Source organism: Nyctereutes procyonoides, unplaced genomic scaffold, assembly GCF_905146905.1.
Source record: "Nyctereutes procyonoides isolate TBG_1078 unplaced genomic scaffold, NYPRO_anot_genome, whole genome shotgun sequence".
Classification (NCBI taxonomy): Eukaryota; Metazoa; Chordata; class Mammalia; order Carnivora; family Canidae; genus Nyctereutes; species Nyctereutes procyonoides.
Window position 1 is genome coordinate 9,062,248 of NW_026575021.1, and position 27,368 is coordinate 9,089,615.

The 27,368-nt window shown below is 40.8% G+C and overlaps 1 protein-coding gene across 3 annotated transcripts in view; it reads left to right on the forward strand.

The window, feature by feature from the left end:
- Nucleotides 1-27,368, forward strand: part of SCFD2 (sec1 family domain containing 2) — a 417,410-nt gene that overhangs the window by 238,736 nt on the left and 151,306 nt on the right. Inside the window, exons 6-7 of one of the 3 annotated variants that reach the window (XM_055341440.1) lie at nt 20,441-20,487; nt 24,134-24,247. The exons of the other annotated variants lie outside the window; for them this stretch is intronic. Of the exons in view, the coding sequence (XP_055197415.1) occupies nt 20,441-20,487; nt 24,134-24,184 (98 nt within the window). The 3' untranslated portion in view covers nt 24,185-24,247. Of the gene's footprint in view, nt 1-20,440; nt 20,488-24,133; nt 24,248-27,368 lie in introns of those variants that run through there. 3 annotated transcript variants of the gene reach the window in all.

Genomic DNA, 27,368 nt, shown 5'->3' on the forward strand with positions numbered 1-27,368 from the left:
ATGCAGTTGTGACAAGCACCGGGTGGTATATAGAAGTGTGGAGTAAATAATTGCATACCTGAAACTAATATCACACGGTATGTTAACTAACTGGAATTTATTTTTTTTAAGATCTTATTTATTTATTCATGAGAGACACACAGAGAGGCAGAGACACAGGCAGAGGGAGAAGCAGGCTCCCTGTGGGGAGCCTGATGTGGGACTCGATCCTAGGACCCCAGGATCACGACCTGCCCCGAAGACAGATGCTTAACCAACCGCTGAGCCATCCAGGCATCCCAACTAACTGGAATTTAAATAAAAACTTTTTTTAAAAGTTAAAAAAAAAAAGTTTTAATTCAACAAGACCTCATTCATTCATACCACTCTGAATATTTAGCTCATATAACTTGTCTTTAAGGTTTTTTTTTTGTTTTAAGATTTTATTTATTTATTCATGAGAGAGACACAGAGAGAGGCAGAGACACAGGGAGAGGGAGAAGCAGGCTTCATACAGGGAGCCCGATGCAGGACTCGATCCCAGGACCCCGGGATCACGCCCTGAGCTGAAGGCAGATGCTCAACCACTGAGCCACCCAGGCGTCCCTGTCTTTGAGTTTTATACAACTGATATTTTAAAAATTATACATGTAATGTGAGATAATTAGAAATAATAGTCAACTCCACCATCCCCTTCCCCAAATTCCCACTCTTCCTACGGTACTCAGGTTATCTTTCCATACCTTTTTTCTTGTGGTCATATGAGCATTTATGTACAACATAGGCTTTGATGTGTTTTTGTTTGTTTTCTTTTGTTTTACAAAATTTGGGCTACTTACTTATCACATAGTTACCTAACATATCAAGGACATCTCCCAATAAATAGGCATGGTTCTAACTTGTTCTTAAAAATAGCTGCAAAATATTCCATTGTCTATGTATGAATGGGGATATAAGTTTGATTTCTCTAAGACTGGCTTAAGCTATCATAGAAACTTCTCTTCCAAGTAACAGTTCAGAAGAGCAGTCAGGGTTGGACAGCAGCTGTGGCATGTTAGGGACCCAGGCATTTCTGGGTGTTATCTTCATCCTCACACTTCAGGATGGCCCACCAGCACATCCCCTTCTAACCAGTCAGAAGGGTGACTGGAGCAGGGGAAGGCATGACCCTTCCCTTTAATGGATGCAACCAGAAATTACAGTCATTGCCTTTATTCTCCTGTGTCACAGAATTTAGTCATGTGGTCACAGCCTTCTCTTACTGACAGATATACAAGTTATTTTGACTTTTTTTTTTGCCATTACAGTCAATACTATATTAACATGCTTGTACATATATGCTACATACTTGCACTGTTATTTCAATAGGATAGGTCCCCAAAAGTGAAGTTGCTATAATCTGCATTTTTATACAATGAAATAAAACCCTTAAAGAAAATTTGTAGTTGGAGTCATATTTTAGTTGATAAAGATCTCTAACTCTTGATGCCATTGTCTCATTCTGAGCAATCCTGTTTTGACAATGTCACCAGATTTGTTCAGCCATGTTTTGACAATTATTTGAACATTTTATTGTGTTTCATTATTTATAAATATTAATGAGCAATGAAAAAAATGAAAGTTTTGCTGTCAGTGAGATTGCTGCTAGAATTTAATAGAATATGAAATCCGTGAGAACTGGGGATTTTGTCTTTTTTGTTCTCTGCTTTATTCCTGGCAACTAAAAGAGTATGACATATAATAGGTTCTCAGTACATATTTGTTGAATGAATGAAAACAATCAATGAATGGATTTTCACTGAGGCGAGTTGGAAATGATTACAAGCCCTAAAAATAGTAAATTTTAAGCTCAATTAAATATTACCCTTAATTGATCACTTGATTTTTCATTTGTTAAAGAAAAGAAGATCTACAAAACGCTAGAAAGATGCCACGGAAGAAATGGGGGTTTGAGAGCTCTAAAATCTGGATTCATAGTGTCACTCTAGTGTTTTAATGCTGAAAGAAATTCCAGAATCATGTTATGTTGATAGGGATATGGTCCACTACAGAATCTTCTACAAAGGAAGGAAGGTAGTTCAACTCTTTCATGACAAAATTTTAGAGAAAGAGTATTTGACCTAGCATCACAAAATTCCCATCAGCAAGTCCCAAGGCTCAATATTAAAATTGTTCTTTTCTTTAGTTTGTGGCTGTTTTGTCTGTAAGACTGTTTATCTACATAAGGTCAGGCACCATGCCTATTTGGCTTCCTGTGGTATCTTTGGCTCCTAGCCCAGTGCCTGGCATATAGTTGATGCCTAATAAATGTCAAATGAGTGCAGCAATGAACACCTAGGAATTTAACTTACAATATTATATTTAATGTTTTTACTGATATCCTTTTGGTGGCAAATAACAGAAACCCAACTCAGACCAACTACATGAAGAAGATGGCCTTATTAGGAGGAGACTCAGTCCAATCAAAGACTACAGCAGCCAGGGCAGCCTGGATATCCCAGGGACTAAAATTGGTGTTTGGATTGCTGGCTGGACTCTCTGTTTCTCTCTCACTCTCCATCTCTTTCTCATTCTTTGGTCTTGGTCTCTTCTTACATGAGGTTTTCTTTAAATATCTGAGTCCCTGGACTTAAATCCTAGCAACTTACCTACCAGAGAAGAAATTTTGTCCCACTAACTCCACTTTTAACGTTGTTTTGGGTGAGGCACCTGGGTGGCACAGTCTATTAAGCATCTGAGTTGATTTCCACTCAGGTCATGATCACAAGGTTGTGAGATCAAACCCCAAGTCAGGTTCTGCACTCAGTGGGAAGTCTGCTGGAGATTCTCTCTCTCTCCCTCTCCCTCTGTCCTTCCCCCTCCCCATCCCTGCTTGTACACTCATGCTCACTCTCTGTATCTCTCCCTCTAAAATAAATAAATAAATCTTTTTTAAAATTTTAAAAATAAAGTTCTTACGGTAGCTAGCACTTGGATTGGTCTGCCTTGGGTTTTATACTATTGAGGAAAACATCTATCACCAGGAGAAAGGCCAGCAGCAGTGTTAGGGAAGAATTGCATTTTAAACAAATATTTTTTTTCTTTTTCTTTTTTTTTTTTTTTGGCTTTTCATATTTTAAATAATTGCATGCTAATTGTATTACTATCTGGTGCTAAAAAGACGTAGAAACAATTTTAATAAAGAATTTATAGGGCAGCCCGGTTGCTCAGTGGTTTAGCACCACCTTCAGCCCAGGGCGTGATCCTGGAGACCCAAGATCAAGTCCCATGTCAGGCTCCCTGCATGGAGCCCTCTGTCTGTGTCTCTGCCTTTCTCTCTGTGTATCTCATGAATAAATAAATAAAATCTTTTTTTTTAAAGAAAGAACTTTATAATGTCTAAAATATTGTTTAGTTATATGAGAAGAGAATCACCCTTTTAGAACATAACTTTTAAGTTATATATATATATTTAACTTCCTTCTGTGTTTTTAAGAATGATCTTTTTACAAAATAGGGGTTGCTTATACTTCTAATATAGTCATTGGAACAGTGATAAGGGCATGGGGTTTGGAAATAGTCTCCTTGGTTATAGTTTTTACTTCGTTTAACTTTGAGCAAGAAACAGCCTGAGCCTGTTTTGTGTCTGTTTGTTCTTACTTTTAAATCAGTTTTGTGGGTTTTTGTTGTTTGTTTTTAAGTCTATACACCAATAGGATTAAAAACAGTATTTACTTCACAGGATGATTGTGAAGATCAAGAAAGATAATGGATGTGAAAAAAAGTTGTTAGTTACAGGGTAAAAACGTGAAGTGATTATCATTGTGTCATCTATGATTTTTTACTATTTATTGGCAAAAATCTTTTATGTGAATGTTTTTTTTTTTGGATTCTTATAGTGAATTTAATCTTCACCAGGCGAATAGATTTGCATATACAACTAGGAGTTATCAATAGTAACTCCCTTTTAAGATAATCTGAATCAAATCACTAACATTTTCTCCATTTATTTAGGTGAGCATTGAATAATGTATAAAATTGCTGAATCTTGAAATGTACAACTGAAAGTTAATTACACTTCAATAAAAAAATTAAGACTAAGCCTCTATATCACTCTAAATAAATGGAGAAAATATTAGAGGGGAGATATATATATTTCTTAATTTGGGATCCATAGAACCCTCACACCTCTAAAATTACATGCAGACTTGTATGTGTTTATACATATATCAGTTAATACTAGTTTCAGTGGTAACAGAACACCAAGTAATTGTGGCTTAATGAGATACAAGTTTCTTTCTTTCTCAAACATACAAAAACTCCAGAAATAAGCCATCCTGGACAAGTATAGCAGTTCCATAATCATTAGTGGCCCAGGATCCTTTCCTCTTGATTAGCCTCTGGTTTTATTTTGCTTTACTAAGTCCTTTCTCATAGTCTAAAATGACAGTTAAACATTTAAGCCAGCAATAAAGAAAGAGGAAGGCCACGATCCCTACCTTTAGGAATACTTCCTAGTTGAGCATGATGCTTATCCTTATATTGCATTGACCAGAACTTAGTCACATGAGCACATCAGAAATGTCATCTTTATTCTGGAGGTTCCATTAATAAGCAAGAAAGGAGACTAATGTGAACTCCTGTATGTCTGTGGCAGTACGGACATACAAGTATAGGGAGAGAATCTATAGCTTTCATCAGTATCCAAGAGATCTGGTATAATGTACAAACACTAAAAAAGAAAGCACTGTTCCAAAGGGAATCAGCCACTTATAGATAAGGGTCAACTTATAGATAAGGCTATCTTCTAGATCATCTTCTATCTGTGCTGTGAGCAGAAAAGTACAAAATAATCAGTCAATCAATAAGCATAGCTTTGGTGCTGTTGCCTACACAGTATAGATACTGTTTCGTAATGATGGTTTAGTATTTTAATTCACCCTCTTAAGTCAATCACTTTATATATCATAAATCAGTGACTTCTTTTTCATAAATTCTGCTTGTAATTTATTACTTAAGAGGTTTTTAAACAACTGAAAATTTTATCTACACTCTTTTCCTTTCATCATTTCAGATACTAATCAAGATTCCTTTTGAGAATTAATTGACTTGTTTTTCATAATTAATTTCATTTCAAATTAGTAAAGCTTTTCTTAGTTTAATTGAATTTTTACTTTTAATGCTTTTGCTTTGTACAAATCACTTCATCTTTTTATTTTTACTTCATTTTGAGTAGCACAAGTTGAGCAACACATAAAATGTCAAAAATTCTGATTTAATTCATTTCAAAAGTAAACAACTGATAAAACCAACTCTAAGAAAATAAACAGTTTTTAGACATTTTAATAGTTTTATTTTTGTTTTTATTGTGCATAGTCTTTGCTTGCGCAGTCATTTATAACTATAAATGGTTGGGTTATTTATTTTAATTAGTGTCTACTAAGAAGTTTCTCTCTTTAGAAACAAGTCAGATGTCAACATTAAACACATGACCAAAAAACATCTTATTAACTCAATCGTCAAAGTGAAAACATATCAGGATTTTTTAAAGGTTTAAAAGTAGTTGATTATACAGCTATAAAAACATCAGTCTTGATCGACACAGGAAGATGTACATTTACATTGCTAAAGTGGAGTGGATTACAAAGCAAGTATGTCTAATATGTTTTTAAAAATATTTAAGTGTCAAGGAGAAAACTACCTCTTACAATATATACCAGCTATCCGACCACTTCACAGCATATATCTTGGAATGATGGGATTAAAGGTGATTTTTACTTTCTAGAGTATTCCTTTCCATATTGTATGGATTTTTATAATATGTTGCACTATTTTTATTTCCGGGAGGAAAAAAAAACTAACTAGGAAGCTTTTCCAATTTTGAACAAAAGTTAGTTATAATAAAATGAGTAAACTAGTTAGCATTTTTTTTTTCACCACAGAGCTCTATCTTTAAATGTAAAATAGGCACTTAGAAGGTAAAATTATATACCCATGACTTACTACCGCAAATTTGAAGCATAGCATTTGGGACATTTCCCAGGAAATTTCATATATTGCTACTTCTGTCCAAGAAGCTTCTTTGCATTGCCTGCGGTGGCTGATAGCTGCACTGAATTGCAATGAGATATGAAAATCTAGTCACTCAATGTGAATTAGAAATTCAGTCTCCTCGATATCCTTCCCTTCAGAGTCACTGACTCAATGTTAATGAGGATGTGTGTGTACTACTTATCTCAAGGTGTGAGATTAGCAGATGACTGCTGGGCACATGAGTAAAGCTTTTGTGCACTGTGAAAGCAAGAATAAGCCAGCTATTTTAACCCAAGCGCAGGCATTCCCTTCTCTGGATTCCCTGGCGGATCCTTCAGCTGAATCTGAGCCTTAAAAATAAAGCCACTTTCTATGCTTCTCTGTGCATACAGAGAATCTTGCCAAAGCCTTCTATGAGGTATCTGTGAATTTACCCCGGGAGAACACCACACAGTGTCCTTGGCTTCCTGTTCTAAATGATCCACTCCAATGACACACTGTAATACTACTCAAGGTGGGGAGAATGAGCTGCCAAAATCTATTTATCACTTTGCTGGCCTTGAACCGTGCACATCCGTCCAAAGTTATACAAGGGTCATAGGAAGAGCTTTTCTTCTCTCCCGCCTTGCCAACACTAGTATCTTGTATAGAGATTAAAATAACTCATCTAGTGTTTCACTGCATTGGTTTTCCCACCCTACAAAGTGCCATTCTTTAAAAATGTATAAGAGTGAATTTGGGGAAATAGATGCTGGCAATTTCACAAATAAATGTTGAATGTTCAAAACTAGGAGGCATTGATTAAATAGATGATGGCTATTCATAAAATGGAATATTATGCTACCACTAAAAATAATGTTGAAGAATATTTTCTAAATTTTTAAAAAAGATTTTATTTGTTTATTAGAGAGAGAGAGAATATGGGGGGAAGGGCAGAGAGAAAGGGAGAAGCCAACTCCCCACTGAGCAGGAAGGCTGATGCAGGGCTGGATCCCAGAGCCCCAGATCATGACGTGAGCCAAAGGCAGATACGTAACTGGCTGAGCCACCCAGGGACCCCAGTATTGAAGAACATTTAATAAAAATGCCAATATGGCCAGGTTATTCCATTCTATGAATGTGTTTAAATAATCATGTGTTTAACTAAAATATGGAAAATATTATTCCAGTTTTCTAAAAATATATACACAGGAAAAAGTATAGGAGAATATAGACCAATATTATTTTTTTTAGTTACTGTTGAGTGAAAGGATTATGTTTGAACTTTTCACTTCTTTTCTTTCCTTCCTTCCTTTCTTCTTCCCTCCTTCTGTCTTTCATCAGTATTTAAATTTTCTACTGTTGAAATAAACGAAAAAGCTGTTTAAAATGCATTAATTAGTGTTGATCCTTATCTAAAATAGAAAGCTTGCCAATTAACATGAAACAATGGGGACAGGTTTTATAGCATTTTATCTCTGGCATTTAACTTTATATTTTAAAAAAGACACTTTTGAAACTGTGGAGGGGAGTTAGGGGTGATATAGGAGCTCTGCTTTGTTTTTTATTTTCCTCTAAACCTAAAACTTATCTAAAAATAAAAAGTATTCATTAAAACTCAAAAATCCCCTTTATACTTGCACTGCTTAGCCATCTTTTATTTTCTCACCTTCTCACCTTCGTTATGTTGTTTAGCACAGGTTACATTAATATTTGAGTTTTAACAGGCCATAGGGCAGTGTTTTAGAGCAAGGTGGTCCTGGCGGGAGTCTGGGAAGCACTGGTAGAACGTGATACTGTGGATTTCTCCCTCTGACTGATTCCTCTTGGCCTCCTGAACCTCAGACTCTATCAGCCTCCTGTCTATCCTTGTCATAGACCAAAGCAGACTCTTTACCCCCTGGTTTAGTGAATGAGGTGTTGATGACTCCTGTCCTTGGCCTTATCATTGTTGTCTTTACTGAGAAATCAGTTCATTGTACACATGGATTCTAAAAGGTGCCATTACAGGTCTTTTTTTTTTTTTTAATTATGATCCAGCCTCCAGAAAACCTTTTTTGAAATGTAAGCATGAATATTGACCATGTTTGACCAAAAAGCAAGATGTGAGGTCCAGGATGAATAAAGCAATGTTTGAGATGAGTATAGGAGCAAGAAAGCCAAGATCTCCATCCCAATCCTGTATATCTTCCTTGATGTTCCCTGTGCTTGGCTTGAAGTAGAATCCTGGTCATGATTTTTACCTAACCAACCGATAGTAACGACTTCACCAACTAATTGTAATTACTTCATCCTCTTCCCTTTCATCATTTCATATGAAATGTCTACTCTGTGCCCAGCTCTGTGCTAGGTTCTGGGGCTAACATGGTGAGAACAAACATCTATAACCCCTTTTCCTTACGAGGCTTACAGTCTAAAGGGAGAGAACTGGTCAAATAACCACACATAAAAATGTAAAGCTGCAGCTGTGACAAGTGATATGAAAGAGAGGTGTGTTTATTGGGGTGGGGGTGCGGTGAATCTAGGAAGCCAGGCAAGGCAGCCACAAGGAAGGAACACTTCAGCTGAGATCTGAAGGGTGAGTTGAACAAGCACAAGGCAGAGAGAGTGAAGGGTTTTCCAGAGAGAACGAACAGCATGTGCTCTACCTAATATTGTTGTTTGGTAGGGGTCTACTAGAGCCCTGAAAAACTTCAATTTTTAATGTTCTGACTCTTGAACACCCCAAGGGACTCATTCAGGTGCAAGTGAATGTTCTTCTAAACCTATGATATTCATTGTTTCTGTTTTGCTTCAGCTCTAACATTTGTTTTTACAGCTGTACTTTCTGGTCCAGAATTTGAACACATATCATAAAACGGTCCCAAGGAAAGAGTACACATACTGATTGTTCAGATTCTGATTGCTAAATGGCCGCTGTCACCCAGCAGTTATTTCATCACCTTGATAATTATAAAATAAGCATCAAAGGTCAGGCTCTCAAATTTAAGCTGTCTTAATAACGTGATTCTCATACACTTTTTAATTTTGCTTAACGTCGCAGCTTTAATTTTGGGTCCAGGCTAAATTAGATTGAGCTTTGCCTGCAAGTTGTTTTCTTTGTAATTTTTTGATAAAGTAAAGAGTTTTGTCAAGCACTGTTTTCAATGCTCGAATTTAGAGAACTTCAAAGACAATTAGTCCTGGTCAGAGCACTCATCTGTGATTATTTTCATGGTGAAATGGTAGTATTAAATCTCCCTGATGTTAAGGGAATGATTTTTACTTCAAAGCACAGTTCCAGAATATTCTGTATGGTCTTGCCACAAGTTCACGTTCTTTAAGGTTTTATTCTTCGAAGAGCTGTTCAAGGAATACAGTAGCAAGAAAATGGATGAAAAACAGATGGGGTTCTTGTTCCAGGGCTTGATTGGTCACTTTCTTTCTTTAAACCTTCAGCCAGTAACCTCATTCATTTCTTCCTTGTACAGAATGGTACTGTGCCCATGTTAAAACTGTTGAAAAATGACAAAACATACGGCATGGTGGTGGAGTGGCAGCAGGAAGCGTTATGTGTGTTTAAGTTTTTGAGTTAGAAAGACTCCAAACTCTGTCTTGATAAGATATGGTAACAGAAGCCAAATGGAGAGAGAGAGAAAATTATTATCAAATCATCTTTTAAGACAAAAAGAAATTGAAATAGAATGGTAATTTTTTTGAAAAATGTTGACCTAAAAGATAGTATGACATAGTTTGAAGTATGATATTATGAACATAAATGCAGAATAACAGTTAGTGTCTTTAAATATGACTAAGTGTAGCTGGAGAAAAATAATAAACTCTGTTAGATGACCCAGAGTATTACTGATGGGTTGCTAGTACAGTTTCTCAGCAGGATTGCAAAGATTTTCCGTGCTTTCTCCACATATGACATCTGACTTATTATTTGTACTGTAAAGTGTTCTTACAGTAGAAGTATTCATTTTCTTTCCAGATTTCCCTTTTGTATTTAGACCCAAGTTTGTCTCTGTTATCCTTTTCCCCAGGTTACTTCCCTGATCTATATCCTTGAATTAATTTATATATGGTATAAATAATCCCAGCTTATTAGAGCCATATTGAATTTACTGTGCTGACTGGTATTCGCAACCTATGACCACTGCTGGTTACAAGCCTGTCATTTGCATAATAACTATTCTACTGAGATGATCCGAAGCTGGAAGTTTCCCTGCCACTCTCAAGGCATCTGCTGCCAGGACTAGACTTCTCTTCTCTCCCTTTCTCTGTTTTTCTTTTCGGCTGTTTTTGCCTTCTGTAACTAATGGGACAACTAATTGGTTATTTTCTTAAAAAAAGAAACATGCTTACATAAGTAGGCTTCTAGAAGCACTCATCCTAGTGGAAAACTGTAGATGACTCCTCCCAAGAATATATTAATAATATTCTAAATTATAAATCATAGTTTATTGAGTGCTTTTTATGTGCCAGGCACTAAATAATTAAGCTCACTACTTTATATGATTATCTAATTGAAACCTGTGGGTAGGCCTCTTTTATGTCAACTTCTCAAATGAGGAAATTGAAGCTCAAGTAAGGAAAGAAACTTGCCCAACATCTCATAAACAGTCAATGGTGAGGCTAGAATTCAAACCGCATGGGGCATATTTTAACATGGTGGTTGTTTCTTTTTCCACATGAATAAAGTCACACTTCATTGTATTAAAGTATCTTCTGAATGTGAGCTTATTCAATAATAGAGTCTTCACCCCCACCCATTATGCCCCCACTGTCTCATGCCTGCTTTCAAAGACTTTAGTGATCTAGAACTTTCTCCCGAATTGTCTTCAGAACTCCCTGAGGTTGGTATAATAATGTAGCTTGAAGATGAGGCATAATTGGGTTCTATGATTGAATCCCTCCCTCCATTTATAATTTCTGCAAGTTTCATTCCATTACCAGGGTATTGTTTGACGTTTCTTTAATAACAGCTTTCCCATTGCATTCAAGTGTTTGATCAAGAAATGGATGTTTTGGGAGCTATTGCCAAAAGAAGGTAAACTTGGGATGACTTTGATATTTTATATAAAGAACAAATGTCTTAAGGAAGGAGGGAAAAGGGAGTATGTGATTGCAGTTTGCCTCAAAATTAGCAGCAAATGGTAGAAGATCCAGGATAGACTGCTGATGCCTTGAGCTTAAGCTAGAATAAAATTTTGATAAGCAGAGAATTTGCCACAGGCGCCCTTGTCCAAGAACTACTTATATTCATCTGGGGTGGTCATATAGGTTAATTTAATCAAGCAAATCTAATTTTAGTGATTAAGGAAGTCATTTGGGATGAAGAGACCTTGAATAAATTCTGAGCACCTTCATCAAATAGCAGTGAATCTTATTCAAGTTATGTAGGGGTCTTCCCTTGAGAGATAAGCCGGAATGTCCTAGAATCAGACAGATTTGGTTTGAATCCTAACTTCCCTGTTTATCAGGTTTGAGACTTTGGGCAAATAATTTCACCTCTCTGAACTTTACTTTTTTTAATCTGTTGAAGGATAAGGATCTTTAAGTAGATTTATGAACATGAGATCAGTCACCTCTCCTTTGTTTTCTTTTTGTCTCTTTGTAAAATGGGAACTATTTTAAATGTTTGATAGCTTTTCTCTAAGAAGTTATGCCTCTCTTACTAGCTCTGCAGAATTGTTACACTGGGGGAATAAGTTGCACACAGAATAATTGCTCTGGGTTTTTGTTCCATTAGGGCTTCGAATATAAAGTTTGATTATTCAGTTTTATACTTTTAAAGTGGAAAGTCATAAAATCAGTATTTATAAATTATGAATAAAGTCCAACAAAAACATTATTCCAAATACTACTTCCAATTGTCTAGAAGATGAAATCTGTCTTATTAAGTAGCATGTATTAAGCTCCTATTATGACTTGCAGGACTTTGTCTTACGTCTTTTAAGTATGAACATATATTTCTATGAACAAAGCTTCCATTTTGTCATCTCAATGTGAAAATAATTCAGAATGTTACTAGATGAATGATTCTTTTTGGTAGGCCAAGCTCATTCACATTTGTATTTGTGCTTTCATATCACCAAGCATTTGTTACTTTATGTGTGTTCCATGTAACGATTAGCAGTCTTGTTACTCAAGAGACTAAATTCCTGGAATGTACTCAAAAAGTAGGTTTCCTTGTGTCTAATGACACATATGATATTACATCTCCTCTCCCTTGGAGCGAAAATACTTTCTTTTACTGTGTGTCACAGTTGAATCATATTTTATCCTGCTATTACATCTATATCATGGTAGGAGGAAAGTCAATGTGTTTGAATCAATTTTAAAAAATGTAGGTAGGGGGCCGCCAGGCTGGCTCAGTCGGTTGAGTGTCTGCCTTTAACTCAGGTCATGACCCCAGGGTCCTGGGATTAAGCCCCAAGGGGGTCCTGCTCAGCAAGGAGTCTGCTTCTCCCACTGCCCCTCCGCCCCCCATGCTCCCTCTCGCTCTCTCTCGAATAAATAAATAAAATCAAGCTTTTGATTTTGGGTATCAATCAGAATACCATTCATCCCACTCCTCAATTCCCCAATTGACTAGAAATAATATTTTTGCTACTAGATATGCGTGTTAACATGCAAAACAATACCTATCATTCTTTGTTTGGTTCTCTCATAACTAGGATTTGAGTTTGAACAGAAATGAAGACGAAAATTTCCAAATCAGCTCCCGTGTACTTGAAACTAAGTAGACTGATGGAAACCCAAGATAATTCCTCCATGGGCAACAACTACTACTACTGCTACTAGTATTAGTACTAGGAGTACTAATATTACTACTGCTGTCATTATTTCATGTATCATATTTTATAATAATATATATTTTTAAGTCGCCTAATAGCATAGCTCCCTTGACTAAAAGGCTTATGCCACATCTGGATGTAATGACATCAGGCCAGCTGGCTCCGTCACCCCTCTGTCCACCCAAACTGTGGGTTTGGCGAAAGCGACTGATCGTTTCTCTCGTACCATTGTCTACTAGTGTCGCGTTTCCTTTCCAAGGGCTGAGGAAGGACTGAGCAAAGCAATCAGATTTGCATAATGGAAATAGGGGGACATATTGCCTTTATGAGAATTTCTTGTGACACACCTCCCCAGGGAAAAAGTCCTTAAAAACTACCATCTGATCTCCCAGCCCTAGAGCACTTCGCACATAGGGTTCATTTTCCAAATGAATAAATAACACAATTGCAGTAAGCAGAAGCCTGCCCTAGAGGAGCCGCAACGAAAGGCAACAGAAGGCAGAACCGTGGACTCTCATCCACAACCCATCGTACTCTTAAAAGCCTTGCTGATGTGTATCTCCCATCTCCTCGTTTGTACCGAAAATACCTTCTATTCTGCAAAGTAGAAGAAGGTCTCCTGAGGCAGGAGTGGACTGGTATGTGCTAGTAGTGGTTTAGAGCAGGGGCTCTGGAGACAGACGACCTGGGTCCGAATCCCAGCTCTCCCACTTACCAGAAGCCCAGCCTTGGACAGGGCCTTCTGTGTAGCGTCGTGAGGACTTGCTGAGAGAACAAGCGGAAAACACTTAGCAACGGGCCTGGCAGGGAGTAAGGGCTCAGTAAATATTAGCCATCAGTACTGGCAGCAGAGTGTAGGAGTTCGCCTTTGTGTTTTCCCCACCGGTGAATGTTTGGAATTCAAGAAAGGCTTAACGTTATATAAGCTTTCAGCATATTGAAAATAGAGAAATGTCAACACAGACCTGTAAAATTATAGCATGATTTCAGGATTGACATTTCTGTTGTATTCTATTTATTTATTTTTTAAAGATTTATTTATTTTTATTTATGATAGACACAGAGAGAGAAAGAGAAAGAGGCAGAGACACAGGAGGAGGGAGAAACAGGCTCCATGCTGGGAGCCCGACGCGGGACTCGATCCCGGGACTCGATCCCGGGACTCCAGGATAACGCCCTGGGCCGAAGGCAGGCGCCAAACCGCCGAGCCACCCAGGGATCCCCTATTATATTCTATTTAAAAAGCACTTGGGGGGATCCCTGGGTGGCGCAGCGGTTTAGTGCCTGCCTTTGGCCCAGGGCGCGATCCTGGAGTCCCGGGATCGAGTCCCGCGTCGGGCTCCCGGTGCATGGAGCCTGCTTCTCCCTCTGCCTGTGTCTCTGCCTCTCTCTCTCTCTCTGTGTGACTATCATAAAAAAAAAAAAAAATGAATGAAAAAAAGCACTTGGGTAATGCTTTTAACTGAAAATATGATGCAGTGTATTTTTGCCACTCACAATATAATTCCAGGATAAATTCCGAATTCATAGTTGACTTCTAGGCACTATGGCCCAGTAAGGCAGCAGTTCTTGAACTTTATGGTCTTTTGGGACCTCTTTATATTCTTATAAATACTTCAGAAACCCCAAAAAGCTTTGTTTATGTAAGTTTTATCTGTGTGAAATTAAACCGGACAATAATAAACCCATTACCTGTTAACACATAACATAGCTTTTTTTTTTTAACACATAACATATCTTTACAAAAAATAACTACATTTTCAATAACAATTTATATATATATGCATATATATAAAATGAGTAGCATTATTTTAAATTTTTGCAAATTTCTTTTGATGTCTTGCTCAATAAAAGGCAAGTGGATTCTCCTATCTCCTTTTGTGTTCAGGTTGTTGCATTATCATGTCAGGTAGCTACTGTGTATTCATTAGACAATGAAAATGAAAAAGACAAATAATGTATCATGCCATATACCCACATTTTGAGGCCCTTCATAGGTCAGAGGCTCTACCGAGTGGCCCTCTGAGTAGCCCTGTGACAGCTTTGTATAATACAGCACACAGTAATTTTTTTCACAGAGGAAGTGAAATTACCTGGGCTTCTACTTCCTTACTCTCTGATCTAACTCTATGACTTTTTTTTTTTAATTTAAAATTATTTGTTCTTCAGTAATTCACTGAGCAGGGCATTTTGTCTTGGCTTCTGAGTATTATGGAAAAATATTAGGGGCTCATTTTTTAAAAGATTTATTTATTTACTTATTTATTTAAGAGAGAGAAAGAGCACATGAGAGGGGCAGAGAGTGAGGGAGAAGCAGACTCCCCACTGAGCAGGGAACCCAACGTGGGGCTTGATCCCAGGACCCTGAGATCATGACCTGAGCCAATAGCAGACGCCTAACCAATTAGGCCACCCAGGCGCCCCGGGGACTCATCTGAAATAATTACTTTTCTGGACCTCAGTGTCGCTATTTGTAAACAAATGAGAAAATTGGACCAATTGAGCCCAAGAATCCTTTTGGTGTGATGTTGTTTTTCTCAATTAAAGTGAACAGATTATCATTAAAATGGAAGAAAGAGCTTGCTTGATGTGTCTAGTTCCTATAGATCTAAGGATCTTTTACTGCATGCAGTTTCAGCTTGCCCAATCACAAGGAGCAATAAATTTGTTCCGAGATTTTCTGAAGGGATCGCACTTGGCCTTCTGCCCTTTCAGGGAGTCTTGAACTGAATTACGTTGCACTGAATTAGTGTCTGAAACTCAGCTGTATGGAAGAAGGGGCTTGCAAGATTACCCCTTCCCAGCCCGTCTGGAAAAAGAATAGATTTTACCAAAAGGCATTTGCAAACTGGAGAGGCATAAGCTGAGCTCTGCTTGTTTATGAATTAGTGTGTCAACAATCAGTCAGGCTCTGATGTCTGACACAACCAGGACCCACACAGACCCACCTGCCACCTGGCACTCACGGGACCTCTGAGATTCCCATCGCCGAGCCTCTGTTTCCTCATCTCTAGAATGCCTACCTCATGGGGTTGCCGTGAAGATTGGATGAGACAAGATACTGTCATGCTAGGCCCACAGTGGTTCCAGATGGTGACTCTGTTCTTCACTGGGTTCCTTCATCTGTGGGATGGCACTGATGACACCTCCCTTTCATAGTTGTGGAAGGATTTAACCAGCACAAGGCCTAGCATATAGGAAGAGTTCAATCAATAATAATAATATATAATTTACTATTACATACTATCATATAAATTGCATAATAGATGTCTATTTCTAGAAAGAGTCATATAAAATTTCTATAATTTATGTAACATACAATAGTTCATTATATTTTATTACTCTTACTTATGCAAGTATTCCAAAACATCTGCTCTACTGTGTCTGCTCTATTGTGTACTGTACAAAAGATGTTGTATTCTTCAGTTTGTGTGTCTGTTCGGTTATTTTGACAGGCAGATCCCCAGCCTGGTGGTAGGTGAGACCCCAGATGTGGGCTAAGAGAAGAGGGAGCTATCATATGGGTCCCAGGGTGGTCTCGCGACTCTCAAAGCTGGGTAGTCTCCTCCCAGTGTCTGTTGCTGCTCAGCTGCATTTCCCTGCAGGGAGTTGAGGCTGGACAGGGATTGATCGTTTGGTTGCCTTGAGTAAAAGGAATATTTGTATTCTTTCTGTGGGCCCCCTCCCGCCTTCCTGTCTGCTGCTATCTACTAGACGCTGTCTGCTCCCCACTCTTCCTCCATTCTCCTCCCAGTCACCTCCAAAAGTAGCCCGAGGCTTCATTTTGCTCCATCTGCCTACCAGCTGAATGTTCAACAAGATAACCTAGAAATTCCCTATGGTGGCAAAGGTTTTGCAGTTGTCACCGGGTGAACAGTTTATTCAACGGTAGGTGAATGATGTCAGGGGCATTGGGACTTTAGACATCTTGCCAAAGCAGTATATATCCTCTCACTCTGTTCTAGAAATGCTAAAACAAATGAACAGCAACAACAAAAAAAACCCCACCAATTCAATTGATTGAACAAAATCTTTCTCCAGATTGCTTAGGGAATTCTGGTTTTATCCAATAAACTCTATGGTTTCTGTGGTGACCATCTCAAGACTGGTGTCCTTCATTCTAGGAAATGTTCTTATATTATTTCTTTGATACTTGGCACATTTTTTTGTACCTCTTTCTGTTCACATCCTGAACCCAGAATAATTCTCTAAGGGTTTTTTTCTTTCCAATTTTCCACTTCATTTCCCTTTTTTTCTAGGTGTAAGATTACTTCAGCTTTATCTTTCAACACTTCTTTCGGTCTTTCAAATTATTTCTGTTATCATTTTGAACTCACAAGAGCTCTTTCTTATTCTCTGAGTGTTTTAAGGCATCCTGTTCCTATTACATGGATGCAATTCTCTTTTCTCAAGGTATCCCTTATCATTTTGGTAATCCCCTACATTTTTTGTATATCCTCTGAATTTCTTGATTCTGTTTTTTTGATCCGTGTCTTTATGCTGGAGGCTTATCTTAGATGCCTGGCAACTCTATTCATCTTGATTTATTTATTTTTACTGTTTTAAAGATTATTTATTTACTTATTCATGAGAGACACAGAGAGAGGCAGAGACAAAGGCAGAGGGAGAAGCAGACTTCTCGCAGGGAGCTCAATGTGGGATTCGATCCCAGGACCCCAGATCATGCCCTGAGCCAAAGGCAGATGCTTAACCATTGAGCCACCCAGGCGTCCCGACCTTATTCATCTTTAAGAGTGAGGCACCAAGTGGTTCTGTGCATGGGTAGGACTGCTTTTCCTGCCTGGTGGGCCTCACTAAGCAAACAAGCCCCTGCACCTAAATAGAAGTATCTGTGGGTCTTTTCTCTCAGGTTGGTCCATTTCTCCAGAAAGGGCTTGTCCAACCCAAGGCTTTTTAGGTCTGTAGGCTAAGGTCTACTTTTTTGTATTTATATAATTTTTTACCAATAGCAATCAAAGTATGTTGAATCATACTATTGCTGTTGTGGGTGTGTTGAGGGACTATTTATACTCACCACTAATTTGAAATACAGCAGCTTGGGACCTAACACTAGATCTTACTATTTTAAATGGCAATAAAAAACTACATCTATCACAATTTTTGTCCATTTTGGGAATTGTATTTCAATATAATTAGTTTTCTTAGCAATCTTATGCATTTTATTTCATACATTCAAAAGCATCATTCTGCACATGATTCCATAAGCTTCGCCAGACTGCCGGACATGCCTGTGGCACACAGGCACACACAAAATGGTCCAGAATTCTCTTGCTGTCAAAAAAAAAAGAAAGAAAGAAAGAAAGAAAAAAGAAAAAAGAGTTCCCTTTCAGTTGCCTTTCTGAAGCTTTAAGGCTTACTGCCAACATTCCCAGAACTGCTCAGGGAGAGAGGGGTGAGCTAAGAATCACCTTTAAGTGAGAGCCCCCACCTTTGCTATTTTTGGTGTCCCAGGCATGGGGAGGGGAGGCCCTCTATTTCATTTTAGCCAAGATTAACCTCCTTCTCCTTGGAAGCAAGGGAGAAATCAGTCACCTAGCTGAGGTTGATCTGGGGACGATATCTGATAGTCTGACTAGTCTGACTTTCAAACACTGACCTCCAGTCTCCACCTCCAGCAGCTCCTGGTACCCCAATTCCAGAGTGTTTCTGAGGTGTCATGGCTGAATGGCAGGTTACTCAAGGGTTTTCTCATCATGTCCTTTTTTTTTAAAAAAAAAAAGATTTTTTTTCTATTTATTCATGAGAGACACAGAGGGAGAGGCAGAGACACAGGCAGAGGGAGAAGGAGGCTCCCCAAGGGGAGCCTGATGTGGGACTCAATCCCAGGGCCCTGGCACCACGACCTGAGCCAAAGGCAGACACCAACCACTGAGCCACCCAGTTGCCCCACCATGTGCTTTTTGACCTTGCATCAGGTTCATCCCCTGTCCTATTTTCTTGTCCTTGTGGGTTAGTACCTTCTTTCCTGCTTTCCTGTCAGTTTTGGAAGTTGATATAAACTTGTATATTCAATCTTCCACATTTAACTGAAAGTTCTCAACAGTTGTTTCTTAAGCAATTGATAGAATTGCAAACTCAGAGATTCAAGCCAAAAGGTTCATTAAAGGCAGCCTGTGAGGGGCAATCTTGCATTCTTTTTTGACGATAGTTTTGAACTTTGGCTGCAAATCAGGATCACCCGAAGAGTTTTAAAACTATTGATGTGTAAGCCCACCTTCAGAGCTTCCGATGCTGGCCTAAAGCATGGCCTGAGAATAACAATTTTTAAAACTCTCCAGGTGACTGTAAGGTACAGCCAGTCCACTGTTAATACAGTCTTTGGTCTGGAAATCCTGCATATATTTTAAAAGCCATTTTCCCTCGGACATTAGGTGTATTTGAACTGAAGACACAGCTATCTATGTGGTTGTCTGACTTGAATATAATTAAAAACATACATTATTTTTGTTTTGCTAAATATACAGGCATTTCATGTCTTTTCCTAAAATATCTCTTCTCCCTTCCAAAATTATGTGAAAACATACCAATAAATATTACTTATAAACAAAATAGGACTCTCTTATTTAAATAATCTATTTAATACCACAGAACACTAAAACTACCATTTCTGTCCTAGCATTGTTAAAGTAGACTTAATATTAGTCATATGTGTAATTAGACTTGTAATTAACTATAAAATCCAACCGCCTGCTGAATGGTCAGATGTCGTCTGATTGTGTTAGTGACACTGCAGTTAGGCACTGAGGCTGGGGGAGAGATGTCCTTTGCTTGAATTCTGGAGATGGCCTGTAAGGAGTGCTGAGTGAGTCTCTGCCCACCCAGCTGCTTTGAATTAGTGCTGATGACTTTCTGGCTGCACACCCAATACGAGGTGTATATGACTTTATTTTTCTGCTCTACCACATTGGAAAACTACAAGAAGCCTCTAGTATCCTTGCTCTCAGCCTTGAATGGCACATGCCTTCCGTCCCTGCTCTTAGGAGCTTTCATTCTGCTCTGATTCCTCTTCCCCTTCCCTCACTGTGTTCCAATGTATGCAAGGATCTAGAACCAAAGGAGACAGAGGGATGTATAGGAATGTAAATTATTAGTGGCTAATGGTAGTTCTTTACTAGAGCAATTGAACAACGAGAAACACACCGTATATTACGGGAGATCCTGTCTCTAGGAGGGAGTCCTGATAGTTCACGCTACTTGTCAGGGTTCAAATTGCATTTCATATGTGGTTGTGTGATTTAATTGAATAATATTTAGAGAAATATTAAATATCAGCCCCTCCGTTGCGGATAAAACAGAATCAGCACTTTTCTATAAAATCTGCTCTTTTTCCTTTACTGAAGTCCAAAGCTGTCACTTCTTTGAAGGCCAAGAAATACATTTCACATTAACATTTTAGAGATGTCGATGGGGCCCAATCTAAACTGTGGCTGAAGCTGAATGCTCAAGATTTGCCATAAGAATGGACATCCCCTGGGTCCTCACCTGAGGTCATTAAATTGATTTAGTCTAGGCCCACTGGTTGTATTTTAATGCAGCTTAGCTGTAAAAATACAAGGCCCCTTTGTGTAATACAGGCAGTGCATTGTTATTTTTCTAAGCCTGTCAATGTAAAAAATGTGTCTGTTTGCCTTCCCTTATGACCTGATTTTTTTTTTTTTTTTTTTTAGCTATATTGCAGAGTAGCAGGACACCCTGGAAATGTTGGTTTTGGAAGGTACCTTGAAGAATAACATAAAAAAATTCTGGCAACATAATTTGGTAAAGGTGACAGAGGTACACATGTTCATTTGGGGGTACTGTATTACCCTTTCTTTTTCGCTAAGTACCAGGACTAGGAGTGAACCACATTAAGAGTCTCTAAGAGGCTGGTGGTTCTTCTGATGGTGGTCTGCTGTGGCTGGAGAAGTCATTTTCATGGTAGCAGCCAAGCAAAGGGGCACATGCTCCGATACCCAGAACCCCAGGAAGCCACACTAAATATATACGGAGCCCAACACTTACCCAAAATAAAGCAGATGGCATTGGACTTGCCAGGGCGTTTGGCATAGTTTGTTGTGGATCGTTGCAGGACTCATGTGTCTGTCATAAGATTCTCTCAAGTCCCGGTGTTTTTCTTTTTTCTTGTTTTTTTCTTTTTGGCGTGGAGACATCAGTAGCCATTTCTTTAGATATGTCTTCCTGTGGGTTCTTCTAGGGTGGTTCTGTTTTATTCTTGTAGGTATTGGGATGAATACCTTACAGGAAATTGCCACCCAGCTTCATATGTGGTTTTGTAGCAGGCTTATTTTTGGGCTACTTTCCATACCCCTGGGACTCCCAGGCATTCTTTCCCAAGGGTGAGCTTCCAGCTGCAGACATTTCAGTGCTACAAGTGAACACAGGAGAGGGGCCATGGCACTTTTCTGTCAATCACCCTGCTGTGGTGTGGCCTCTGAGATGCTTTCTTCAGAGGGTCATTGATCCCAGTCCCATTGCCATAGGCTCTGGACTTTTGCGGGCATCAGTTAGAATCAAACCCTAGCCACAATCCTGCTGTGTGGCCACCAGCAAGCTACTTAACGTCGTGGAATGTCAGCTTCCTAATATGTAAGATGGAGATTAATAGCAGACCTTTAAGGGGTTGCTTCAAAGATTAAATCAGACACTGAATGCAAAGTGCCTAGTAGATAGTAAGTGTTCAATAAATGTTAGCTACTAACATTTGGTAGCGGTTGGTAATTAGGTGTGATTACTGCTATGACTCTGAATATCCTGACCTTAACCCATGCCCTATACCTACAAACACAAACCCCTAAATTATCATTATTGCCACCCCCTCCCCTTAATCTGTTAAATTTAATATTATCTATCTATCTATCTATCTATCTATCTGATTTTTATTTTATTTTTTTCATGAGAGACTGAGACAGAGAGGCAGAGGGAGAAGCAGGCTCCATGCAGGGAGCCTGACGTGGGACTCAATTCCAGGTCTCTGGGATCACGCCCTGAGCCAAAGGCAGACACTTAACGGCTGAGCCACCCAAGCGTCCCAAGTTTAACTTTTTAATGTTGGACTTAAAAGGCTTCATTTTTGATGACCAAGTTGATCCTTGTGATTCATTATTCCGCCCATCTCTGGCTTCTTTTACTCAAGCTTTTAGTTTTCTTGAAACAGCATTGGTTAAGATGTCCTCTTGTTCTTTGCCACCGATTTTTATGGATCACCATATATTTTTCAATTCAAGTTCAACAAATGTCCATCAGGGATCTTCTGCTTGATAGGTACCCCACCAGGAGGTAGGGATGCAGAAGTGATGAATACTTGATTCTTGCCCTCGAGGAGCCTTAAATGTAGTGGGTCAGCAGCCCTGTAAAAAGTCAACTAAGATACAACAGGCTAACTTGTCGGGAATTATAGGAGAGATGAAAAATACACAGGGGCCCAAGGAGAAGATGCTCCTGACTCAGGCCCAGAAGAGCCGGGGCAGGTCTTCACCAAGAACGAAGAGTGGAGCGATCTTCCAAGGAACAGGAGGTAGATGGCCAGGTAGAGAGCTGGCGGCTTCCTGTCCAGGCAGGGGGACGGCAGCTGCCGAGGCCTGGCAGTGAGCAGTAGAATGGTACATTTAGAGAGTTGCAGGAGAACCCCTGAGATCGAGACCAGGGCATATGGAAGTGGAGGAGCCTAGATCATAGAGAGCTTTGTCTCTCCTCCTGAGGGATGCAGACTTGGGCCTGTCCACTGTGGGAGAGCCCATGTGGGGTTTTCAGCAGTGAACTCCCTGTTTTCTTTTTCAGTCGGGTACCGCTTGCACATAGTAGAGTGCAGGAACCGGAAGTCTGGGCTTAATGACTTTTGCATGTGTGCGCACCTGCGTGTGTATACAGCGTTTCCAGCAGCAGCGTCGTCCGTCTTTCCCTCCGTCCCCCGAGAGGTAACCACCCTCCTGACCCCTCCCACCATCCATTAGTTTTGCTGGTGTTGAGCTTTATATAACTGGATTCACACAGTTTGTGCTCTCTTGTGTCCGGCTTCTCTTATTCAGCATTGCATCTGGGAGAGCCATCCACGCTCTTGCATAAAGCAGTTGCCTGTTCTTTCCGAATGGTGGTGCGTCGTCTGGCAGTGCCTCTGCAGTCACTCGTGATTGCTGATTTTTTTTTTTTCAGTTGTCCTCAAACTACCTGAAACTGGACCAAGAATAAACTCCTTCCCCACTTTCTTTTCTGCCCCTTTTTTATAAAATGGTCATTTACAAAAGTCTCAGTGACCATTTGGCCTTTAAGTTGGGAGCTGTCCCGCTACCCCACCTGGAGGACCAAGCATCTGTCAGTAGCTGGTGCCCTTAAGACCGTGAACATCTCAAATGGCCATTGGTTCAAAGGTGTTCTAGTTCATGATGTAAGGTCTTTATTTTCTTTTTACTCTTTATTGCCTCCCATGGTCATGGTCATGGAAGGTCTCTACTTCATCGATTAACAACTGATTATTGAGCACTATGTGCCAGACACTAGGTTACGTGACCAGAAGTTTGTAATGAGCGGTTGGTTAAGATTCTGCCTTGATCTGGAGGATTGGAGAGTGCTTTCCTAACGAAATGACACTTGATCTGAGAAGGATAAGCAGGAGTTAGCTGGGAGAAGGGAGGGGAGCAGCATATGCAAAGGCCCTAAGGTGGGAAGACCCCCTCAAAGTCCCAGAATATAAAAATAAGCTGGTGTATCTGGAATGAAGAAGGAAAGGGAAAGGGTAACAGAGTGGGAGTGGGAGATGTAGACAGTGACCCGATCATGGAAGAGATTGTGATCCCTTAAGGATCTTGGATTTTATTATAAAGGCGATGTAGGTGCACCTGGGTGGTTCAGTCCGTTAATTGTCTGCCTTTGGCTCAGCTCATGATCTCAGGGTCCTGGGGTCGAGCCCTGTGTCGGGCTCCCTGCTCAGCGGGGAGTCTCCTCCCTCTGCCTGCCACATCCCTGCTTGTTCTCTCTCTCTCTTTCTCTCTGTCAAATAAATAATTTAAATCTTTTTTAAAAAACAAAAGCAATGTAAAGCCTTTGAAAGGTTTTAAGAAGGGGAGTGATGTGATCTCTGTTTTTGCGTTTTTTAAGACATTAGAATCCCTTGGGCACTTTTATACAGAAAGGGGCACCCACTGCCAGATATCTACCTGATGTATAGGCTCAGGCCCTATGGGAAAATTAGCTGCAATGGGGGGACCAGTCACTGTTCTTTGATGGTCTCCTCTCACTTCTAACATGTCTAGGTCTTCATGTTTTTTTTCTTCCTTGCAACCAAGACTTCTGGAACTGCCTTCCTTTGACCTGAATATGAATATGAAGTGCTCAGTAGCACTCATTTTAAAATCCTTACTTTCCAGGCAGCCCAAGTGGCTCAGTGGTTGAGCGTCTGCTTTCAGCCCAGGACGTGATCCTGGAGACCCGGGATCGAGTCCCGCATCGGGCTCCCTGCATGGAGCCTGCTTCTCCCTCTGCTTGTATCTCTGCCTCTCTCTCTCTCTGTGTCTCTCATGAATAAATAAAACAAGATAAAATAAAATGAAATAAAAATAATAAAATCCTTACTTTCCTTTTCATTGAAATCTTCTTTCAAAGATGGTTACCTCAGGATCTTAAGTTTAGAGTGGAGAACACTCGGATACATCAATAGTGTACTTCAGTATCATTAGCTTTATTCTGTGTCCAGACTGAGAAACCATTTAGTGACATAAGCAATCATATTCAACAGACTAATTGACCCTAGCCACTGTAATTAAAAAAGAAAAAACATCGCAGCCCAGTGGCTCAGCAGTTCAGCATCTGTCTTTGGCCCAGGGTGTGATCCTTGAGTCCCGGGATAGAGTCCCACATCGGGCTCCCTGCTGGAGCCTGCGTCTCCCTCTGCCTGTGTCTCTGCCTCTCTCTCTCTCTCTCTCTCTCTCTCTCTCTCTCTCTCTGTCTCTCATGAATAAATAAATAAAATCTTTAAAAAAAAAGAAGAAGAAAGAAAGAAAAAACATCTCCATGACTTATTCATTAGGGACTGTAGTCAGTAGTATTGTAATAGCATTGTATGATGACCTCTGGCGAGCGCGCATAATCTATAAAGAAGTTGAATCACCGTGTTGTCCCCTCGAAGCTAATGTAGCATTGTGTGTCAAACTAAACTCAAAAAACCCCACATTTTTAAAAATAAAAAATGGGGCAGCCCGAGTGGCTCAGCGGTTTAGCGCCGCCTTCAGCCCAAGGCGTGATCCTGGAGACCCGGGATCGAGTCCCACGTTGGGCTCCCTGCATGGAGCCTGCTTCTCCCTCTGCCTGGGTCTCTGCCTCTCTCTCTCTCTCTGTGTCTCCCATGAATAAATAAATAAAATATTTTAAAAGAATAAAAATAAACAATGTTAAAACCCAACTCAAAGTGGCATAAATCTCCGTCAGGCCGGCCCGTAGAGTTGTGATAGCCGTCACCCAAGGAGTCGCCCCGAGGCCCGGGCTCCCTCGCCAGGTGCCCCTCCAGTCCCAGAGTCCTTAGCTCCCAGCCACACGGTTGGGTGGCCCAGGAGTGACCCGAGGCTGCGGCCCGCCGCCAGGGCCCCGGAACCCAGCGGGAAGGGGGAGGCCGACAGGGGGCCTTCCGGGCGCCGCAGTGAAGCCGAGCGGTGGCCACTCCCAGCCTGCCCGCTGCCCTGAGCTGAAAGCACCAGAACAAGAGGCTTCCTGGCGGCGTGATTCTTCGTCCTGTCGGTCGCTGAGCGCCGGGAGCTGCCGCGGCTCTGGGGACACGCGGGCCAGGGGCGCTGGCCGGTCCTGCTCCGTGGGCCTAGCGGGGGGCCAAGAGACAGACGTGACACGGTGGCACCAATGGACATTGGCTCCTGACGTTGCACGGAGGCCGTGAGGGAGGCAGCGACGTTCCGAGGAGCAGGAACTGGGGGCCCCGGGCCGGCGACAGGAGTCAGGGCCGCTCCCAGGGCCCGAGAGGTGGCTCCTGGCAGGTGGGGTGCAGGCGGGCTCCGCGCTGTTGCTGGAGCCCCCTGGGCCGGGTGGCGCCCTCGTCACCCCGCAGGACCCTCACGTTCCCCGCGGTCCCCTGGTTTGTCAACCACATGTGGCCCGACACCACACCGGCCCGGCCACTCGCCATGTGGCCCGCATTGTCGCGAGCAGCTGCCCCCACCCCATCCTGGGCCTCGGAAGCACCCAGAGTTGTTTTCAAGACTTAAAGAAAAAAATTTTTTTTTTCTTCTGGTTTCAAAAGTGAACATTAGAAACCAATATTAGGGATCCCTGGGTGGCGCAGCGGTTTAGCGCCTGCCTTTGGCCCAGGGCGCAATCCTGGAGACCCGGGATCGAATCCCACGTCGGGCTCCCGGTGCATGGAGCCTGCTTCTCCCTCTGCCTGTGTCTCTGCCTCTCTCTCTGTGACTATCATAAATAAATAAATTTAAAAAAAAATTTAAAAAAAAAGAAACCAATATTAAAGGGGGAAAATTCCCTTAACTCCGTGATAGGACAGTTTTGCTTCCGTGGATCGCAAAAGAGGGCTTGTGGGCCTGTGTGCGTGGACCAGACTGTCTGCTGTTGGGTTTTTTTTTTTTCTTTTTTCTTGTTTTTGCCTCAGTACAGTGTCTTCTGGTCTACAGCAGAAGTAAATAAATACTTGCTGGCTGCATCAAAGAATGTGAGTGGATAAATGCTAATTGAAGACATTTTCTAGACGTGCTGAAAGGCTACGAGGAGAAACATTAGAATGACCTAAAATAAACTCAGCAACAACAGCAAAAGAACCCATAATCCCTCCACTGAAATGCACAGATTTTGCGTGTGCATTTTTAAGCAGTTCTAATGGACCATTTTGTATCCTGTTTTTCTAAAGGAACATTTTAATGGCCTTTCTCCTAAAATATTTTGTATAATTGTCTGACATGAGGTAGAGTTGATACCATTATCAGAAATTTGACAAAGATAAACTCAGACTCCGATTAGATGGCGGGGTACAAGGGCACAGCCAGGCAAAGTCCCCTGATTCCAAAAGACACATTCCTTCCACTCGCCGTGCCCTGCTGCCTCTCTGTTTACTCTTATATGTCATCCTGTCACTTGGGAACAAAATGAGGGGGGAGGTGGCTAATGGCAGTGACACGCAGTGGTTTAGAGAACCAGGAAGCCAGACCGCCTGGATTTCAATCCCAGTTCCTCTGCCTGAACTTGCACAAGGTACTTAACAGCCTCTGGACACCTACCACTTCGGGCTGTCCTAAGGATTAAATAAATTAATACAGCATGAAACGTGCATGGCACATGCGTGGCAAGTGATATGCACGACGTGAGTGTTTGTGGTCATTGCTGTTGTTACTCTTGCTACCGGTAATACATCCAGGTCACTGTTCATTCCTCTACCACCATGAAGATTATGGATGGGGGGGCGCCTGGGTGGCTCATGGATCAGTTGGTTGAGCATCTGCCTTCAGCTGAGGTCACGATCCGGAGGTCCTGGGTTCGAGCCCTGCCTCTGGCTCCGTGCTCAGTGCAGAGTCTGCTTCTCCCTCTCCCACTGCTCCTCCCCTTGCTCGTACTCTCTCTCTCTCTCTCTCTCTCTGTAATAAATATATAAAA